The sequence below is a fragment of the Borostomias antarcticus genome, assembly GCF_949987555.1.
Source record: "Borostomias antarcticus genome assembly, chromosome: 9".
Taxonomy (NCBI): Eukaryota; Metazoa; Chordata; class Actinopteri; order Stomiiformes; family Stomiidae; genus Borostomias; species Borostomias antarcticus.
The window spans coordinates 1245441-1261097 of record NC_140242.1 but is presented as its reverse complement, the minus strand read 5'-3'; the positions used below and the strand labels follow the sequence as shown (position 1 = coordinate 1261097).

Here is a 15657-nt window from a genome sequence, read left to right as displayed (position 1 = left end):
TCCATCCATCCATCCATCCATCCATCCATCCTTCCATCCATCCCTCCCTTCCCGAGACATGCGCTACACCCGTTCTGTCCTCTTGACCGATTAAAGTAGACAATCCGGTTTAGGCGACTTAGATTGCGAGTCAGTTTTGAAAGTGTAAGTGAACGCAGAAAAGCACTGCTCATGATGACATCCTGTCTTCTGTACTAACGTCTGTGTGTGTGTGTGTGTGTGTGTGTGTAGCCGAGTGAAACTGGGTTCTTGTGAGTCCCTGAGTAGGTAGCGAGTGTGTGTGTGTGTGTGTGTGTGTGAGAACACTCAGCACATTAACGTGTTAATACAGAACACAAGACTGCCTATGAAGCCGTCATGATATTTCTGGGTCACTGCCTCAATGCTTACTTTGACATCTGCAAGTAGGTGTTTTTCTGTAGCCGTCGTTGGCTTGGTTTGTCTTTTTGAACACACACAAGTTGTTGTCCTGGCCATGTAACAGGAGAGTACAGATATAGGACAAACTAGATCTTCTGCACTAGTTGATAATGTTGCAACAACCTGCACATACCTTAGGCTGTAGGAATAGACTTTATTATTACTAGCATTGGCTGCTTTTGAGTTTTATATTGTTAATATATTGTTTAAACAAAAAGAAAAGAAAAATACATTTTATGAAGTATAGTAACTTTACTCATATACATACAGTGTGTATATATTCTGCAGCTTGTTTGTAGAAGTGCCCTGTATGGTTGACAAAGCTAAACCCTGTTGATATGAAGTGTGGTGGGAACGAGAGGAGGCGGTCAGTATTGCACTACTGAGTTGGGTTTGCTGCAGAGGAAGGTCAGTGTTTAGGGGTATCTGGATAGCACTTACAACAAGGATCGTTTCCACAACATCACAACGTTTCAGCTCCGAGGCCATCCACCTTTTTCCTTTAGCGGTCTCAAATTGAGACATTTATTGAATGTATTTCATAGCGTGAAACTGCGAAGAAACTGAAAATGGAAGGGTACTTTTTATGTTCTCTTTTTTCTCTTTTATTTATTATTATGAGCTCTAAAACGTAGATATTAATATAATTGTCAATCACACACCTTGAGTTTCCATTGAGAAATCCAATAAGAGCCTCTAAGTCGTATTTGGCCCTAAGCTTTGATCTACGCTCAGTCTGTTGTGTCACCTCTTATAGGAAGGAATCTAATCAAGATGACACATGTTGGACCAGAAGCCCAGAGTCTCATGACTGAATATATTCTACATATACGACTCTGACCATATGTATTCCATACACATGTCTTCTGACTGCTCATACCCATGCTCATAAGGATTCGCTGTTTGTGTAAAGGCAGTACAGTAGGTTCTATTTATTAAATGTCTACTAATTTATTTATTTCTACATAAAAATGTTAAATACATTATTGAGTAATTATATTTTCTCTCTATCAAAGATTTGGCTACCTTTCACTTACAGTACAGTATGTCTCCAAATTTAGATTTAAATGTACGTACACTGCCATTCATCCATCTTATATTTTAGTCTTCCTTTGATCAGAAGAGAAGCAGCCTGTTGTGTAGTTTTATCACTGCGTTATTGACGTTGTAAGACCAGTCTTACCTGGAATCAGAGTTTGTTCGTTAGGTAGCAGGATTCCATCTCCAACCTCTAATCAGACAAATTGCACTTTTCTCATCGTTTAAGTGTTGGTTGTTTTGTTTGTGTGTTTGTGCTGATGATGGTCTTGCTCTTTTTGTTTTGATTTAAATGAATGTCTCACTACTACATTTGACAATTGAACACTGACATGAAAAAGGAACTGTTTGGCAGATTTCTGATGTTTACCGTTGGGGAGAAGCAGAGGGCATCAGCTGCTTCTGTGTTCCAGTCGGACGCAAGCGTGGAAGTTAGGACAGAGACTAGAGATGCAATCACAATCCACACATGACATGTGAGACCAGTGGATTGTGATGCTACGAACTCCATGCTCACATCTTCAACCACCATCAAACGTCCCTGTCTGAGTGACCCGGTCCTTCTAATGTTACAGGTGTTATGAAGGATTTGGAGTTGAATGTGTAATAATGTGTAATCACCATTTGCAATTCACTGAATCAGAAGTATTTCAGTTCTCTGTAGCACGACGAACAATTATGAAGTTGAACCAAACAGTCCTGTCAGCGATGGTCTTCCATAATCTGGATTATCCAGCATTACACATGTGAGAATAAGAAGGGAATCTTGTCAGGAGATTAAGTGGATCAGCCACGTATCCTCACAGAGCTCCACAGATCAACAGCACAGTTCACTGCATGTTTTTATCATATACATACGCTTGTATGAGATATGTTTAACAGCTAAATGTGTAAATATGTTTGCTCCGCGTTCCATTTGTTGGTTTGACTTTGTGTGAATGTTCTGTTTGTAGTTCCTGATATGTAACATATGTTTGTATGTTAACACTTTGCCATCTAACCCTAGGTTATGAGGGAATCAAGTACATGTGTAGGAGCAGTTGTTGTTGTCATAGTTACGCATTACTAATACATAGTGTGTGCTGGACCGTTCAGTCATCATGTTTAGTTTTGCATAAATCACAAATGTAAAACTCACAATGTTTTTTTTCTCACATTTTACAGTATTTTTCTGCAGAACTCATAACCAAGGTACCATAGACCTCCTGCCAACTGCCTTTGTAACCATGTACTTAAAAGGGTGAATAAAAAGCGCTGTGTGTTGCATTTCTGGGGCCTGTTGATTTAGAGCGTTTTCCCACTAAAAACTAAGAACTATGCAACAAAACAAACGCCTCTGATTACTGCCTTTTTAGAACATGTGTGAAGCCTTACCTCAACCCCTAACCCTAACCCTGACCCCCCAGCTCCCAGTTACAATCTCAACCCAGAGCACGGGGGAGTTACTGATAAATTTGACCGTCAGACTGGGGAGTCCGATTCTCCAGAGCCTGCTACGGTCTGCCCCTCCCTGAGCTCAGCTTGGGTCCCCCGCGACGGCAGCGCTGGTCAGGTGGAGATGGTCAGGTGGAGATGGTCAGGTGGAGATGGTCGTGAGGCGGGTGGCCGTTATGCGGACCTGAGGTGGGGATTGACCACGGCTGTGGTTGACTGCAAAGTGCAGATCCCTGTTCCCCTCTGTGTGTGTGTGTGTGTGTGTGTGTGTGTGTGTGTGTGTGTGTGAGTGTGTGTATGTGTGTCAGGTCCTGTCAACTTGGCCTGGGGTCTGCGGACACGAGTCCCCTGTTCCAGAACAAGAGGCCTCTCCACAGGGTCAGCTGCTGGCCCTAAAGGGGCCCACTCACCCGTGACTTAATGCCCCCGGGTCCTATTGTCCCCAGGGGCTGTTGGTTTTACAGGCCCATTCACTCAATTGCCCCCGAAAAGAGGTGTGCAATGCCCGGCGACTTGCCTTCTGCTGGAGGAGCAGCAGTACACACACACACACACACACACACACACACATGTGCACTACATCAATCTGTTTCCCTTGGCCCTCTTGTATGGGCAGGGCTTGGGCTATTGTTATCGTGTGACCTGCAATCAGGCTTGGGAGATGCAAAAGGGCCGCTGCTTCTTAATTGGTTATTGGCAGCGGTCCTGTGACCCGTGTCTTCTGTAGGTCTGGCAGTGACTCGTTCTCACTGACTCAACCTCTCGCTTGGTCACTCACCCATTGCATTATGAAACGCACATTCATTCTGTTAAAGGTGACAGAGTTGGAATCTGTGAGGCTAACGTAGAAATAGATTTTATTTGACTTAGCCTTTTTTGCAGTGTAAATGTTAGGAGTCTTCTTCATTGCTATATTACCTACCTAAAAAAATAATATATAAATAATATATAATTATAATATAAATATATATATATATGTATTTTTTTAGTTTGGATGAGTGTGCGTGTGTGTGTACAGTACTGTGTATTAGTGTTGGATTGCCCTCTGCTGTGTGTGTTCATTACAGAGGGGTAGGGGAAGAGTAGCCCCCCCCCTGCTCCATGCCTGCACGCACACACACACACGCACACACACACGCACACACACTATCTGCCTTTGTGTATGCCAGACAGCAGATGGCAGCCCATTATCAGGCTGACAGGGCAGTCATCTGGCATGCACCCTGTCGGCCACCCCCCCCACACACACACACACCGAACGCCCAGAGGAGCAGCGCAGCAGGAGCACGGCACTTTAGGCGGGAAAGGACAGCCCTGTGTGTGTCTGTGTGTGTGTGATTGTGTATACTGTATATCCCGAGAAACCCTGGCCTTTTGCAGTAAATAGGTCACTGTTTCAGCCTAGTGTGTGTTACTTACTACTGTGTGTGTGCTACTCCTGTCTGAGTGTGTTACTACTGTTTGAGTGTGTGTTACTCTTGTCTGAGTGTGTTACTACTGTGTGAGTGTGTGTTACTTCTGTGTGTGTGTGTTATTGCTGTATGAGTGTGTGTTACTTCTGTGTGAGTGTGTTACTGCTGTGTGAGTGTGTGTTATGGCTGTGTGAGTGTGTTACTGCTGTGTGAGTGTGTGTTATGGCTGTGTGAGTGTTACTGCTGTGTGAATGTGTTATTCCTGTGTGTGTGTGTTACTCCTGTGTGAGTGTGTTACTGCTGTGTGTGAGTGCGTTACTGCTGTGTGAGTGTGTGTTATGGCTGTGTGTGAGTGCGTTACTGCTGTGTGTGAGTGCGTTACTGCTGTGTGTGAGTGTGTGTTATGGCTGTGTGAGTGTTACTGCTGTGTGAGTGTGTTACTGCTGTGTGAATGTGTGTGACCGCTGTGTGTGAGTGTGTGACTGCTGTGTGAGTGTGTAACTGCTGTGTGAGTGTTTCTGCTGTGTGAGTGTGTGTGACCGCTGTGCGTGAGTGTTACTGCTGTGTGAGTGTTACTGCTGTGTGAGTGTGTAACTGCTGTGTGAGTGTGTGTGACCGCTGTGTATGAGTGTGTGACTGCTGTGTAAGTGTGTTACTGCTGTGCGAGTGTGTTACTGCTGTGTGAGTGTGTGACTGCTGTGTGAGTGTTTCTGCTGTGTGTGACCGCTGTGTGTAAGTGTGTGACTGCTGTGTGAGTGTGTGACTGCTGTGTGAGTGTGTTACTGCTGTGTGAGTGTGTTACTGCTGTGTGAGTGTGTTACTGCTGTGTGAGTGTGTGTTACTGTGTGTGAGTGTGTGTTACTGTGTGGTGAACTATTAGCTCCCACTTGAACACAACAGAATATATGATTTCCATCGGTCAGATATACTGTAACACATCGTGTTTGAGTCGTCACTGATCATTCAAACTGATGGAAATGTCTCTCTTGACATCTAGGCAGCTGGGCAGTTACCAAGGCCCAGACAAAGTGAAGTGTGTGTGTGTGTGTGTGTGTGTGTGTGTGTGTGTGTGTGTGTGTGTGTGTGTGTGTGTGTGTGTGTGTGTGTCTGCTTATGAATAGATCTCAGGGTGTCGAGGGGCCCTGGTTGAATAGTCAATGAGGAGCGAGAGTCCATGTGGAGGGACAGCGTGTTCTCATCCTGGGTGGGGCTCTCTCTCCTGCCCCGCATCTGCTGCCCTGGAGGTAAGAAGGGTAAACAGGTGTCAGGTAGAACACCCCCCCCACACACACACACACACACACACACAATCAAACTACCCTCCCCTCAAGGACAGCTATAGTCTCGGTAAGCAGGTGACTTTCTCCCCCAGCCATTCTCTGTCCATACTGGCGTAATCCAGACTGCTAAATCCTCAGAGTCAGAGAGGGTGGCAGAGTTGTTTTGCTTCTGGATTAAGGGTCATTAAAGCTCTGAATGACGCCAGGGAGGACAGAAGGAGGACAGAAGGAGGACAGAAGGAGAGGCTGTTCCTTTCTCTGAGCGGGCGTGTTCAGATCGTCTCTGTTTGAGAGGCTGTTCCTTTCTCCGTCTGAGTCTGAGCGGGCGTGTTCAGATCCTCTCTGTTTCAGCCTCTTCTCTGAGCGGGCGTGTTCAGATCGTCTCTGTTTCAGCCTCAGACACACAGAATGAGATATGAGAAAGGTGAGTTGCTGTGAACTGTGATCACAGGGGAAGATCACAGGGAAGATCACAGGGAGGATCACAGGGGAAGATCACAGGGGAAGATCACAGGGGAAGATCACAGGGAGGATCACAGGGGAAGATCACAGGGGAAGATCACAGGGAAGATCACAGGGTAAGATCACAGGGAAGATCACAGGGGAAGATCACAGGGGGAAGATCACAGGGGGAAGATCACAGGGGGAAGATCACAGGGGAAGATCACAGGGAAGATCACAGGGGAAGATCACATGGAAGATCACAGGGGAAGATCACAGGGGGAAGATCACAGGGGGAAGATCACAGGGGAAGATCACAGGGAAGATCACAGGGGAAGATCACAGGGGGAAGATCACAGGGGAAGATCACAGGGAAGATCACAGGGAAGATCACAGGGGAAGATCACAGGGGGAAGATCACAGGGGAAGATCACAGGGAAGATCACAGGGGAAGAGTCACAAATGCTCTAATCTTTGCTGCTGTCTCTGGCGTAGCGACTGGAGGCTGGGGGCTGGGGGCTGGAGGCTGGAGACTGGAGGCTGGGCCTCTGCAAACGGGGCAGAGATCCCCCAGAGTTCCTCCGTTGATAGAGGCATGTCATTTTCGTGTTCGTCCCAACCCCTCGTCTATACAGGACGGCCCCCCCATACAAGAGTACCCCCCCGCCCCCCCGGGGAGAGAAGGACACCATTTCATCACCCCGGAGATGGATCCGTTCACACAGGCCAGATCAGTGTCCACGGGGGGAGGCAGGACGAGAGGCTCGGTCCCCCCCATTAGAGGTCAGGGCGAGGCTGACATTACGGGGCGCCCGCCCACGTCCTCGGGGGGAACGGCGTGTTCTAGAGCGCGGCCCCGGCGGGCACGGGGCCCCGGGGGCGGACGTGTTAGGAGGCCTCCGCCGACCGCCGATTGGAGCCGGCGATAGCTGCCACGGCGTTGCCGCGGCAACCCCTCACAATGATGATGCCATTTCCTTTCGCGGGGGCTTTTCAACGCGCCTCAATCACATTTCCTTTCACTGGAGGGAGCGCTGGTTTTTTCTCCCTCAGCATTGTGAGATGAGAGGCCCCTGCGTACTCAGGGGGAAACTCAGATGGATCAAGTCTGAGGTAATTTTAATAATATGAGAAAACGTCAGCAAATGAGTTGATTGATGATTTTATGAAAAACACAACTTTGGCTGTTTGGTCTCTTAATTAGCTTCAGACTAAATTAAAAACATAATATATCAATAACACTACAGGTCGCTTTCAAAAATAGTTTCTAGGCATATAAAACAGATTAGATTAACAAAAACATTTTATATGGCTGGAGTAAGCATATGAGTAAAAGTTAGCTTCAGAATAATGCAGTCATATATTTGTACTGTAGCTATACCTCTTTGATTATTAATGCTCGGTATATTTACCCGCTTTTTAACTCACAGTAATGCTCACAGTCACGTCTTAATCAGACACGCCTTGATGAACACAGTCCTGGCAGCAGAGCCAGTGCCCCCTCCTCCACATGCAGTCAGAGAACAAGCTACAGGATGAGTGCTATGGCAAAGTATTACTAAGTTCAGAATGACTTCACTTTTCAAAAATAACCTGCCATACTACACCCCGCCCCCTCCTTCTCTACCCCGCCCCCCCACCACACACACCGGATGTGTCCATGGCCGAGCTGCCCAGAGAGGAGGCCCCTCAGTCTGCCTCAAAGGCCCCATCGGTGGCCCCCTGGCACTCACTCCTCCTCCGCCACTTGGACGGGGCCCTGTGGAGCAGGGCGGGGGCCGGGGGCCCGGGTCTGGGGGCCCGGGGCTGGGGCACCGCTGCCTCGGGGAGAGGAGGGGACTGGGTCTGGGGCCTCAGCAGCGGGATGGGGCCCTGCCTCTCACCCTCGGCCCCCTCCGGGGCCCCTCCTCCCCTGCGGCCTCTCCCGGGGGCCTGCAGCCTGTGTGCGCTGGGGGACAATGAGGAAATAACAAGCACAAAGATCCTGTTTATTCCCTGACCCAAATTCCACCGCGGGCAGACAAGCACAGGGCTGTTCAGGGGCTCTGCGTGTGTGTGTGTGTGTGTGTGTGTGTGTGTGTGTGTGCGTGTGTGTGTGTGTGTGTGTGTGTGCGTGTGTGTGTGTGCACGTGTGTGTTTGTGCAGATTGCCACATCTCAGCAACCACATCCATGCACACACCTACTCTCCGTGTTGCAAGAAAAGATGCCCACATAGAGTAGAAACACATTACATACTGGGTAAACTGTGAAGAAAACTCCCACTTTTTCATGAAAGCAACACCATACAAAGACATTCCTGCAATATTATTAATACTGATTGCAGTTAATAAAAAACAGTAGTTAGTCATACTACCAGCAGAAAAGCCTTGCAGCTCTCCCCAGTGAGTGAGCAGGTCTGTGGGTGTGAGTCAGGTCCCCCCCCCCCCCCGGACCTGTGTGTCTGCAGGGAGCAGCAGTGCTGTGAGAGGGAATTGATCAGGGAGGGGGGGGGATAATCTGTTTGCTTTGTCAACTAATGAGGGACGAGAAGGGCCACCTGTTCAGGGCTGCTGGGAGGGGCGGGGCGGGATGGTGTGGGCTTGATGGTGGAGCAGCTGCTGGATGGTGTTTATGAAAATGTGTGTGTGTAGATGTGTGTGTGTGTGTGTGTGTGTGTGTGGTGTATATACACACAGTTGTTAAGGAGGGTCAGGAGGGTGTGCAAGTGTGTGTGTGTGTGTGTGTGTGTGTGTGTGTGTGTGTGTGTGTGTGTGTGTGTGAGTGTTCATATTCAGATGTGCAGCATTCACCTGGCACAGCTGAAACAGAACTCAGTCTAGATGAGGATGTGAGATCTCTGGCAGGTTCATCCCCCTGAGTCCACACACAGGGGATTACATCTCTCTCCTGCTCGCCTCACATGAACGACTGGACCACAGCTATTCTTACCTCCAACACTGTAGGATCATCTACACAGCTAAACTGTACCGTACCGTTATACTGTAGACACAAGACTGTGTTACCGTAATGGTGAAGCAAATGTGACCATTCAGCACACATTCTTTCAGAGTAGAATAGAGATGCTATCATCTACCCAGAGATGGAAACCTACGTCCTACTGTGTGAGCTGTAGGCTACAGGCCCCTAACGCTGCGACACCGACCTGGCTCCGGGCCACCACCGAGGAGGCGGGGACGCGTCCCTGCTCGCCGCTCCGCCGCTCCGCCGCTCCGCCGCTCCGCCGCTCCGCCGCTCCGCCGCTCCGCCGCTCCGCCGCCGCCCAAACCACCGCGCCCCCTCGCCTGCGTGGATGACGTCACCCCGGGAGGGCTCCAGCTCGTCTGGCCGGTGAGGCTTACAGCTGCGCGTCAGCGCCATCTGCAGGACACAGCGGGAACAACAGGAACTGCATCCTCAAAGCAAAATTCTATGCAGGAGGATATTCCTATGATAAAGGAGGCGTGTTGTCTCAGCTGTCATAGAGGCTGGGTGGCTCTTCTGCAATGAGTTCTCGCTGTAAACTGTTATGTCATATGATGGTGGTATTTTGAGCAGTGAACTCTGCACCTACTTGGAGTGAATGGATGGGATTACATGTTCAAAGGAGCATGGATTAGCTACTTTGCAATTAGAAAGAACCCCTAAATGTTTTCTACATGAAAAGTTCTTTTTACTCAGTGCTTGCCAAAGAAAATATATAACTGTAATAGCATAGCAATAGGAAGAATCTTGTTGAAGAGCTTTGCAAGGTTTACCTAAGGACACTCATCAGAAGAATACAAGCATCTGGGACTTTTACTTTACACAGTCTGCAGAAACACCATTCATGAGCAAAATCCTGACCAGAGTTAGGACAAAGAAATACAAAAAATAACGTCCGACTGATGAAACGGCGTTGGGGCTTGAACACAGCTTACCTTCTCAGTTTTCTCACGTCTGTAGCCATATCTGCTCACTGTAAAATAACAAAATGAACCAGCAAAAAATAAGTCACATCAAAATAGAAAAAACGAATCTGTGTTTATAACAATCACACACAATCACAAACAGCGCTAACAGTGGTTTTCATTATTTCCATACATTGTTTTACCACAACCAGTGATGATATACAGAAGAACACCTACTCTAATAGTATCACAGTAATGCATCTTTCTGGTGGGGTACCAGCGAGGCGTGCCTCCAGTCTGCCCCAGGACTGACATGCTGCAGATACCCTCCTGCCCCTCACCTCGGGGGTAGATACACACACACACACTCACACACACACGGCACACACACACACGCACACACACACACACACACGGCACACACACACTCACACACTCAGGCACACTCTCTCTCTCTCACACACACACACACACACACACACACACACACGGCACACACACACGGCACACACACACACTCACACACTCAGGCACACTCTCTCTCTCTCACACACACGCACGCACGCGCACACACAAACTCGCACACACACACACAAACTCTCACACACAGGCACACTCTCTCTCTCACACACACACGCACGCACGCACACACACACACACACCTACACACACACACATACACATACCAACAAACAAACACACAAGACTATCACTTAATAGATTTTGGGATGGTGACTGGCAGATTTGCAGATTTTATGTTTTAAGAAATAGATTAATAGATATATTTAGATGAAAATATAAATAAATGTATAGAAAAAGCTAAAAAGGCATGTCCTAACAAGAACAAAGAGCACTTGAAAACATCACTTTGTGTCCTAAGCTGATGAACATTAACCCCAATGCACTGTGGGGGAAAACAAGGCCCTCCCTGTAAAATGGTGTTTGACCACCTCAGGATTGGATTGGAAAATACCAGCACTCACTTCTGATTTCTCACTCTTCTTTTATTAAGGGCAGACACAGAACGTTTCGGCCATGGGCCTTCTTCAGCATCATCATCATCATCTGAGAAATCATAAGTGAGTGCTGGTATTTTCCAATCCAAGTTATATTATTGAACCGGGCACCCAATACTTTTTATTAACGTTTGGAGTTGTGCGCGTTTGTACGCTTTTCCTCCGTCTGACCACCTCAGCCTCCATCTGGCATGAAGTCATGTGACTGAGACGGCTGCCTTTTCCCGCCACAACGTGGATCACAATTCATAAATCTCACGTCAGAGAGCTTAATTGATTATGGCCATTGACTGTGTGGCATTCATCAGCGGCCGTGATGGGGAGGGACGGTGATGAATGGTGTGTTGACTGAGATTGGACCAGTCAACAGATGGTGGGCTGACACCCCCCCACCTCCCCCAAGTGCATTGAGGCTTTGCTGGGGGGGGGGGGCTGGGGGGGGGGCTGGTGGCTGCAGTCAAACAGCATCCATCAAAAATGTGGGAGGTTATGCATTCAGTCGGAAAAAAAGATTACTCTTCTTGAGGGATGAAAGTACCCAGCAGCACTACACACCAACACACACTACATATCAACACACATCAACACAACACACTACACAAGACAGCATACTACACATCAACACACTACACATCGACACAACACACTACATATCAACACACATCAACACAACACACTACACACCAACACACACTACACATCAACACAACACACTACACAAGACAACATACTTGAATTTCTATTCAACTGGATTCAGTTATTCAGGGCTTGTTGGATTGAAAGTCTTTCTATACTCAGGAATGAGACTGCAGAAAGAGAGAGGGAGAGAGGATAGACATGTTTGTCTTTGGGAACATTTAGAAAGCAAAGTAAAAGCTAGACCCTGTTGCAATAGAAATGGATGCGCCTTCCTCAAAAAATAAACTTTGTTGTGGTGCTAAACCAAAATTGTGAACATCAAAAAAGGACATCAAAGACGCATGGTAGCACTCACCAATAAAAGATACATGGACAGATCCTCTATTTCACCGGTTTTATTTTTGCCGTCAATGGATCATGCTAACGTTTCGGCCAGAGGCCTTCCTCAGAGCTAGACCTGTGGCTTCTTTGTGCTACATGTAGATATCAATCAATCAATCAATCAAAGCTTTATTTATATAGCGCATTTCATACCCAGAGGCAACACAATGCGCTTTACAGAGAACAAGGGAGGTGGGCAGACGTCCCACCCCTACATATTCCAGAGGGAAGCAAAAAAACAGTAATCACCCGGGGGCCAGATAAGTGAGCTGTAAAAATTCTGCCCCTGACCCCTCTCAACGAGGCGATCGAGCAAGCTCCTGGAGTATGTTTGTCTACCGGCTAAGAACATTTATAGAGCAATAAATAACATTAAATTATAGATAGCTTGTTTACATTCCAGCCTGGGTCCTGAGAGGTGAGGAGGGGTCTGGGGCAGGCCGGAGGTGCCCTGTACACAAATACATAACCCCCAGGTTTATTTACTATAGCACACACACCTGCGACTGTAAAAAGTACATTACTTGTGACAAATAAATGAATGTGAATCTGAACCAAGGGGATGTTAGAGAGGAGGACGAAGGAGGGTCAAACACTGTTTTAACGTTTTTTTAATGGAGACCCTGGGGAGTGAGTTTAACCAACAACACGGAACCTACTCAGGACTCACAAGTCACAAGTCTCTCTTACATAAGTCTCCAGTGTTTTTTTAGATGACCTAACCATGTGAAAAGGAAAGCAAGCAGGTTTGTGCAGTGACTGGTTCAGTGTGCCATCTCTACCAGGTTTTTACATAACCACCAGCAGAGCTGAGCTGATTACAGACCAGTCTACTACTGCCTGGTTCTAAGAAAGAGCAGCAAACATTTGGAACAGATCTATTATCTATTAGTAGTATTTTATTGATCCCCAGGGGGTCATTGCCCACTTGGTATTCTTGGTCATTACCCAAGCATGGTGGGGTTACCCTGTGTGAAGAGCAGACTGTGATTCATCAGATGTTCTCATCTTTGTGAGCACCTTAGGGACTTTGAGGATCAGTTGCGTTTACAGAAAAGATTACCCAGATAGCAAGCGGATGTGTAATGATTCTGGGCCATATATGGGCCGGAACTAGGCCACAAGGGCCAGATCTGGCCTGTATATGGCCCAGATCCGCTTGCTATCTGGGTAACAATCAAACTCGTATAGTACATATCTAAATGACTGCACTGTTACTCCATATATCACTTTACTGATCTAATCTGTATCATACTCACTCACTGTACCATTTCTCCTGACAATCTCTTAAAAATAATATATTGTAGTAAATTTGTATAGAGTACTTAAATATTTGACTTTCATAATCATTTGGACATAATGATGTGTTTAAACTTGGACCATGTAGACTGAATACGTGCTGAAACATCTCGGCTCTCTGAGGCAAAAAGGACCACACACACCGAGTTACTCTTTTAATTTGATATGAAATATCCAAATGTTACACATTGAGAAAATATACAACAAATTCAGGACTGGTGAGATGTCAAACATTTTGCATGTACATAGAATCATGTGTAATATTTACAATTTGCCTGACAGTTCAGAGGGCCCCCACCACTCTCCATCCAAGCTGAACACGGAGGGAGAAGGGACAAGCACGGTGACAGATAACCCTTCACAGTTGTGACTGGAGTCATTTTCATTCTTTGCCGTTCAAAGAACTGGACATTACTGGGCATTACTGGGCACTTATTGATTCCTCCATGCCGACAGTCCTCTTCTCAGCGCTTCCCAGGCTTCCCTTTCTTGCCTCCGGCCCCTTTGCCCGCGGCGCTTTTACCTTTACCCCCTTTGCCCCCTTTACCCCCCTTGCCCGAGAAGTTGCCCTTCCGTCCCTTCTTCCCAGCCCCCTTCCTCTGTTGGGAAGCAGCCTCCTTGTCTTCCTCCCTCATCTGCTTGTTCACAGCTCTGTTGACGTCGAGTCGAGGTTTCTTACTGTCCATCACTCTCAGGAGCTCCAGCTGTCGTGTCTTCTCCCCGGAGAAGTCCCCGATGTTCGGCTGGAACTTCCTCCTCTTTCCGGTGTTCCTGGGGGGTTTCTCTTTGGGGAGACGGTCCTGAAACTTCCCCACCGAGGCTGTGGACGTCCTGGCCACACTGACCGCCCTGGCCAGGTCTGGTCTGGACTGCTGGGCCATGGGGGTGAGTCCGACCCCCGGGACTTTGATCTTCTGGGACCGGGCGATGTTCCTCAAGCGGTTCAGCTCGTTCTTGGCCACCCTCTCCTTCTTGGCCTGGTTGCGTTTGGCGAACTGGTCCTCGTTGGGGTCGGAGGTCACGGGGACCTCGATCATCCATTCCTTGGTGTCATCATTGGCTCTCTTATAGCCCCAACGACGCTTCCACTCCTTTGCGACATCATCCCAAACCAGGTTGGTTTTCTTTTTATTCTGGATTCCCTTCAGCTTCGCGAATTCCTCCCATTTGGTCGGGGCTCTGGGCTTGGGAGGGGGCTTCTCTCGAGGGAGTGGGGTGGTGGGTTCGGGTAGTTTGACCACGATCACCTCCTCCACCCTCTCCGTGGGCTGCTTCCACACCTCGTTGATGAGGAGCTGCGTGTTGTCCCGAGCAAGCGAGCAGAGAAAAGCCTCTTTCTTCTGCTGGCGGAACTCCCTGATGTCTAGACGGTTCTTGTCGTGTGCGAGCAGGTTGCCTAAATCAAATTCGAGGTCTAGTTCTTTATGAACAGTGATGCTTTTGAGTTTTTCAGCCTCATCTTGCTCGGCTTTCGCCAATACGTCTTCAACGCTGCAGGCTGCCATGCTGGATTCTTCTTACAGCGTGCTGTTTCCGCACACGTGTGTTGCTTTGCAGGTCACTCAATTATTTCCGGGTTGCTCTTCTGTCACGCCCCCCCAAAGAAGGTTCTCAAAGTGCCCACCAGATGGCGCTGTTGCTTCACGTGTCTTAATCATGGTCTTAATGGGCTGTAGAAGGTAGACTGTAATAGTTGAGCAGGATCCACAGGATCCACTTCAGGCACATCAAATCAATGCACTTATTTTCGCCTCATTGATCTGACAAACGTCAACACATTATCCCTCACGTTTCATATAACTCTTCACTTAAGCAGTGGTAACAGAGAAGATAATATTAATGTTTGATATGGAGTTATCAAATACACAGTTAAACAGTTAAAGACTCCTCAGAAGTAAGATAGTTGATTAATATGCAAATAGTTTGATTTCTGTGAATTAGGTAGTGTAAGTGTTGTTTGATTGTTGCCGGGGCAAATTGTTGACTGGTGTTGTGTATTGGGTTGGTATTGTTGCCTTTGCGTAAGTGCACTTGAAGTTAAATCTGCTAGATGTAATATGGGTTAGGAGGGTAGTTATATCTGATAGATGTAATATCAGTTAGAAGGGTAGTTATATCTGCTAGATGTAATATCAGTTAGGAGGGTAGTTAAATCTGCTAGATGTAATATCAGTTAGAAGGGTAGTTATATCTGCTAGATGTAATATGGGTTAGAAGGGTAGTTAAATCTGCTAGATGTAATATCAGTTAGAAGGGGAGTTATATCTGCTAGATGTAATATCAGTTAGAAGGGTAGTTATATCTGCTAGATGTAATATTGGTTAGAAGGGTAGTTATATCTGATAGATGTAATATCAGGTAGAAGGGTAGTTAAATCTGCTAGATGTAATATCAGTTAGGAGGGTAGTTAAATCTGCTAGATGTAATAT

The 15657-nt window shown here is 47.2% G+C and overlaps 1 protein-coding gene across 1 annotated transcript; it reads right to left on the bottom strand.

Moving 5' to 3' along the window:
* Positions 1-13370: 13370 nt before the first annotated feature.
* Positions 13371-14733, bottom strand: rrs1 (ribosome biogenesis regulator 1 homolog; the record flags this gene model as incomplete). Its single annotated transcript, XM_084443294.1, has 1 exon — positions 13371-14733. The coding sequence occupies one exon, from the start codon at positions 14731-14733 to the stop codon at positions 13693-13695; it is 1041 nt and encodes a 346-aa protein (XP_084299420.1). The 3' UTR covers positions 13371-13692.
* Between the last annotated feature and the right edge of the window lie 924 nt (positions 14734-15657).